The 6,217-nt window shown below is 50.0% G+C and overlaps 1 protein-coding gene across 1 annotated transcript; it reads left to right on the forward strand.

Annotated features, from left to right (window-relative positions):
* The first annotated feature begins 497 nt into the window (after window positions 1–497).
* LOC129495504 (phorbol-12-myristate-13-acetate-induced protein 1) lies at window positions 498–5,350 on the forward strand. Its single transcript, XM_055303074.1, has 2 exons — window positions 498–686; window positions 3,694–5,350. Exons 1-2 carry the CDS (start codon window positions 629–631, stop codon window positions 3,798–3,800), a joined length of 165 nt encoding a protein of 54 aa, XP_055159049.1. The 5' UTR covers window positions 498–628; the 3' UTR covers window positions 3,801–5,350.
* The last annotated feature ends 867 nt before the right edge of the window (window positions 5,351–6,217 follow it).

Consider the following 6,217-nt stretch of genomic DNA (forward strand, 5'->3'; position numbering starts at 1 on the left):
TCACGTGCCCCTGGCATCCTCTTTGCTGTTATGGACGTTTTCTCCATTTCAACCCCCGCAGCCACCCGTTCCCTCCGAGTCCCAGCTCCCCTTTGCTGCTGTCTTTCCGGGTCCTGCCCCGAGTCCCTAATTGCCGGTTACGATAAGGACCCAGCGCCCTGCCCGCACCCGCACCGCCTTCCCGCTAGGAGGGCCTGCCCGGCTCGCGGCTTCCCGACTCCGCCACCGCCGCAGCTGTCCGGGGGGGGGGGGGACAAGGGGGGAGGATGGGGGGGGGCGGGGTCCCCCGCCGGGATCCCCCCCCGCCCCGCTCCGGGCCCGCCGGGGAAGGCAGGGCTGCGGGGCGGGAGGGTCCACCGGCCCGGGCACGTCCCCCCGCAGCGACCTCGGGGGCGGGGCGGGGGCGGGCGCAGAGCCAAGTTTCGCTGCGTCACGGTCCCCGGGGCCGCCCCATAAGAGGAGGGCGCCGGCGCGCGAACGCGCAAAGCGAGCAGCGAGCGGCGAGCGGCGACCGGAGCGGCCCCTCGGGTCCTGCCCGCGGTCCGGCGCGCCTGTGCCCCGAGGTGCTCGTGCTGGTCCCCAGGCGCAGGGCGTCGTGCGCTGCAGCTCCCCGCGGCCGCTGGCGGAGATGCCCGGCAGGAAGGCGCGCAAGAGCGCGCAGCCCGGCCCCACGCGGGCCCCCGAAGGTGAGGAGCCGCCGGGCCCCGGTGCTCCCCAGGCTGCTGGAGGCCTCGAGGGACGCGGGTCGGGAGGGCGGCGGCGGCGGCGGGGCAGCTCTCCCGCGAGATGCGTCGCGTCCCCGCCCCGGCCCGGGGGAGGGAAAGTGCAGGGGCGCGCCGGCCGCCGCGGGGAGGCTGCGCGCGGGGGAGGCTCCGGGAGCTGTCCGGGCCCTGGCGCCCCCGGAGCCGCCCTTTGCCTCCGCAGCGGGGGCCGGGGCTCGCTCTGAGGGTTGCAGCCCTCGGTCCCCCACCGAGCAGTAGGCTAGATCCTCCCTTCCGCGGAGGACTGGTGGAGGTCAGGGAGGCGAGGACGGCGGGGGTCCTGGGGAGTTAGGGAGGCCGGGACGATGGAGGTGAGGACGATGGAGGTCCTGGGGAGTTAGGGAGGCGAGGACGATGGAGGTGAGGACGATGGAGGTCCTGGGGAGTTAGGGAGGCGAGGACGATGGAGGTGAGGACGATGGAGGTCCTGGGGAGTTAGGGAGGCCGGGACGATGGAGGTGAGGACGATGGAGGTCCTGGGGAGTTAGGGAGGCGAGGACGATGGAGGTGAGGACGATGGAGGTCCTGGGGAGTTAGGGAGGCCGGGACGATGGAGGTGAGGACGATGGAGGTCCTGGGGAGTTAGGGAGGCGAGGACGATGGAGGTGAGGACGATGGAGGTCCTGGGGAGTTAGGGAGGCCGGGACGATGGAGGTGAGGACGATGGAGGTCCTGGGGAGTTAGGGAGGCGAGGACGATGGAGGTGAGGACGATGGAGGTCCTGGGGAGTTAGGGAGGCCGGGACGATGGAGGTGAGGACGATGGAGGTCCTGGGGAGTTAGGGAGGCGAGGACGATGGAGGTGAGGACGATGGAGGTCCTGGGAGTTAGGGAGGCGAGGACGATGGAGGTGAGGACGATGGAGGTCCTGGGGAGTTAGGAGGCCGGGACGATGGAGGTGAGGACGATGGAGGTCCTGGGAGTTAGGGAGGCGAGGACGATGGAGGTGAGGACGATGGAGGTCCTGGGGAGTTAGGGAGGCGAGGACGATGGAGGTGAGGACGATGGAGGTCCTGGGGAGTTAGGGAGGCGAGGACGATGGAGGCGAGGACGATGGAGGTCCCGGGGAGTTAGGGAGGCGAGGACGATGGAGGACCTGGGGAGTTAGGGAGGCAAGGACGATGGAGGCGAGGACGATGGAGGTGAGGACGATGGAGGTCTTGGGGAATTAGGGAGGCCAGGACGATTGCAGTCCTGGAGAGTTAGGGAAGTGAGGACGACTGTGGTCGTCTGTAGTTCTGTTTCTTAAGTCGTTAGTAGTTGCAGAAATGAGAGTTGGTCTCCAGGGCTTTGTAATCCATCCACTGTCCTCCTCCCTCGATATAACCCTCCCCCCTTGTAAATCTTACCAAATAAGGCAGCTATCTGCTAAGGGGGTGGGTGGGCTGTAGCGGTGCATATTGCATCAGATAGTAATGGTCCCTTTAGTTTATTAACTTATTTGAGAGAGCACAAGGGGGAGGAGGGGCAGAGGGAGAAGCAGACCCCTGGTTGAGCCAGGAGCCCTACTTTGGCCTCCATCCCACGCCCCTGAGATCATGACCTGAGCCAAAAGCAGAGGGTTAACCAATTGAGCCACCTAAGTGCCCTGCACTTAGTTTCATTTTACAGAGTCCTTGAGGAGTGCAGAGGAAGTGATGCATTGACAATCTGGCCCTGACTAAGTTGGCACCCTGTGTATCTCTGGCTCCCACTTGGGAGGCAAAAAGCTTTGCCCACCTTTTGTGAAGTTAAAGAATTCTACAGTTTTAGGGAGGCCTAACCTGAGCATTTATCTTTGTTCATAATACAGGACAGCAGAAAGGGACCTCTTATATTCCATTAGGTAGTAATACTTTCTTTTTTCTTTTACTGAGATGTGACATATCACATTGCATTAGCTTTGATTTATGTATGCATCAAATAATGATGATTTCGTATGTGTATATTGTGTGATTGCCAAATAGGTTTACTTAACATCTCTCACCTCATGTAGTGTCAGTTTTTTATTACTACATTTATAGAAATATAATTAACAGAAAGATTAAGGAGACCACCAGCAGCTAGTTCTGTCCACAACCCCCCCCCCCCCGCCCTTTTAGTGACAGATCATGTTTTCTCCTAAAGCCCCCTCGGAATCCTCTTTCTTTCTTTCTTTCTTTCTTCTTTCTTTCTTTCTTTCTTTCTTTCTTCTTTCTTTTTTTTTTTGGAATCCTTTTTCTTAAATTAATATTCATTTAATTACAACATCTCACTTCTAAAAAGCAGTAAACTTGTAAATTAAAATTCTTCTGCTTCACTCAATAAAGGCAATGGATTGGTAGGAATTCGGTTTGTAGGAAGAAATTGGTTTAATTGGCAAATATAAATTGCTAAGGTATTTTAGAGAATGTGGACTTACTTTTGCTACAAGGTTTTATGAGTCTTATGAGAAAATTTCAGTCTTTTGCAATGAGTGTAAGAGCACGTTTAGATTTGTCTATGAATGAAGGCATAGTCTGAGCTGTGAATTACTGCCATTTAAAAAGTAAATCCTGGGGTGCCTGGGTGGCCCTGGTTAATAAGCATCTGCATCAGGTCAAGATCCCCGGGTCCTGGGATGGAGTCTACTTCTCCCTCTCCCTCTGCCTGTAGCTCCCCTTGCTTGTGCTCTCTCTCTTTCTCTGTCAAATAGATAAATAAAATATTAAAAAAAAAGATTTCAAAGTAAATGTCTTTATTCTTACTCTTATTCCTTTTTTATTTATGAGTCACAGTGTGTTAGGGTGTGGTGTGTGGGTGCAAGCTAAGTCACCTTTCTCACATTCAGAAAATGGGTGTACATAAAGCTAAAATGAAGATAAATACTTCACCGAGTAAATACTCAGCTTGTCCCTTGGATGGGCATTTTAACTCTTGCTGGTTGCAGTTTTTAGTGTCAGTGTAAGTTTTGTGGCTTTTCTTTTCTTTTTCAGAGCTCGAAGTGGAGTGTGCCATTCAGCTCAGGAAATTTGGAGACAAACTGAATTTCCGGCAGAAACTTCTGAATCTGTTATCCAAACTCTTCCGCTCAGGAACCTGATTGCTTTGGAACTTTTGAATGACGAGATTCTTTGAAAACGAAAGATTGCTGAAATGGTGCAAATTTCATCGATAGATTCTTTTTTAAAATGGAAGATTTCCCGATAGGTGCAGATTTCATCGGTTAGAAGAAATGCCTTGTAATGGAGAAGATTGGGAGCGAGCTTTCACTTGCTTTTTGGATGCCCTCGGAAGCCAAGATGATACATTAAAAATGGATGTCTGATGGAGATTTTGCAGAAGTCCTTTTTTGGGGGGGGCTGTGAGAATGTTAGAAAACCACTTTGTTTATTTTAAAGCAAGAATCAAGGAGCTTTGAAAAGTAAGGAATTAATTACGCATTTTGTTTTTACTTCGAAGATTATTCTGGTAATTTTGTTGAAGGTTGCTGTCTAGCCTACTGTAAGAGGAGTCGGCAAATGAATGGCCTGTGGTCAGGGGCAGAGAAACAATATGTTTAGTGTTGGTTTTTATTTTTGGATGACGACTTCAAAGTGATGTGTAATATTGGGTTTATATACTCTCTTGTTTAAAGATTTCATTCTGAGAACAACATAGTGAATGTTGATTCCATAGGTCACTACAAAATATAAAATTATTTGAAAGCTTGTTTCTTTTGATTCAGAATGTATTGCCTCTCTTGGGATGACCCTTCACTGAATTATGTTTCTGGGTGTCATAACTGGAAAGTCTGTACTTTGATACTTGTAAATCGAGGTGTTACTTGGTGCCAGTCAGATTCTTGCAGGTACAATGTTAAAGCAATAAGAGCATGGGGATTTTGTATAATGAGAAATAAAGGAGGAAAAAAAGTGATTTAGACTTTCTACTGCTATAATTAACACTTAGTAAAACAAATATTCTAAAGTCGCTTGGTAAGAAGAACAATGTATTTCTAGAGACATTTCCAAAATCTGTAAAATGCCCTTCTCATACTAGTCAGTGTCCATCTTCTAAGAAGTGATCTTTTAAGAGAAATTAAGCAAGTTTTACAAAGTTGGGATATACTTTTTTAAATAAAGAGAATGGCTTGATTGCTTATCCAGAATAAAAATGCATAAAAATTACATATATGTGGAACTTGCATTAGAATAGTATGTAGATTCTGAGAAAGTTTTCATTGATCTCACTTTTATTGTTAAAAGGCCAGGTTATCAAAGAAGTCCCCAGATATATAAAAAAGAAGTAATAATATCATGATTGAGTTTCAGCAAGAATAATTTTATTTATTTTACCTATTTATGATTAAAATATTTTTTTTTGCTTCAGTTTGAAAACGTGTATTAGTTAAAGTTACGCTTTTTGGTTATGAGACGAGGCTTTCATATCCACTTGAACTTTACAGTAAGAATGTTTTGATAGAGGCTGTAGTCACTTTAGATGAAAAATTACCTCAGGATCGGTTTGTCTTCAGTATTATTTAGCTGCAAAGATGCTTTTTGTCTGTTGAGGGGCAGATATCTTGCCGTATGGATATTTATGGTGTGTACCTGTATTTATACATACAAAACTTGATACTGTAGCTACGAACTATTAAACATTATCACCATTCTTTTTGTGGTGTTCATTGTGTCATCAGGCTGCTGGGCATTCATTATGAAACCAAAATTATTTTCGCGATTTCCGTCAGCAGGCCCCTTCTGACCACTGCCTCCTCAGTTACAGTTCTGTCCCCAGAGTGGAAAATACAGGGACATGGAACATGATTGCTGCCATCAGTTAGCACGATTGCTGCCATCAGGGGACTCCCCATTTGACTGGGAGAGGAAAGAGTGAACAAGAAGAACTGCATGCCAGGCTGAGGCCTGGAGTGCCTTGCAATAGTGCCTGGGGAGGGTTTATTTAAAGCAACCTCCAGAGATCGGTGATCTCATTAGAGGTAGGGGGGCCGTCCCCTCCTCCTGGGCCCTGGGCCTCTGCCGGGCGAGGGCAGCTTCTGTGCGGTTTCCTTTACGATGGCCTCACACTCAGTTCTGACCCAACCCTGAGCAGCCAGTATTGCTTCATCCCAAGCTAGTCGTGTGCAGAAGTAGTGGCTTTCCTGTTTGAGTGTGAGAACTCACAAAATACTCCTGTAGCTGCGGGCTGAAACCCTGGAGTGTCAATTGCCTCCCTCAGATAGGGAGGGGGAGAAGGGGGGCTGCGGGTGGGAGGGAGGTGACCATACCACGGGGGACAGCTGGGACAGTGGGGGAAGGGGGGGGTGAAGGACTGCATCGCAGGAGTAGGCCGGGAGATGGACCCAATAAAGGATGGGGCCAATCGCTGTGATTTGATTTGAGTATCTGGAAGAGTAACTCCTTTTTTTTTTTTTTTTTTTTGAGATTTTATTTACTCATGAGAGGCACACACACAGAAGCAGACACACAGGGGGCAGAGGGAGAAGCAGCCTACCCTCAGGAGCCGGGTGTGGGACTC

Source organism: Nyctereutes procyonoides, unplaced genomic scaffold (genome assembly GCF_905146905.1).
Source record: "Nyctereutes procyonoides isolate TBG_1078 unplaced genomic scaffold, NYPRO_anot_genome, whole genome shotgun sequence".
Taxonomy (NCBI): Eukaryota; Metazoa; Chordata; class Mammalia; order Carnivora; family Canidae; genus Nyctereutes; species Nyctereutes procyonoides.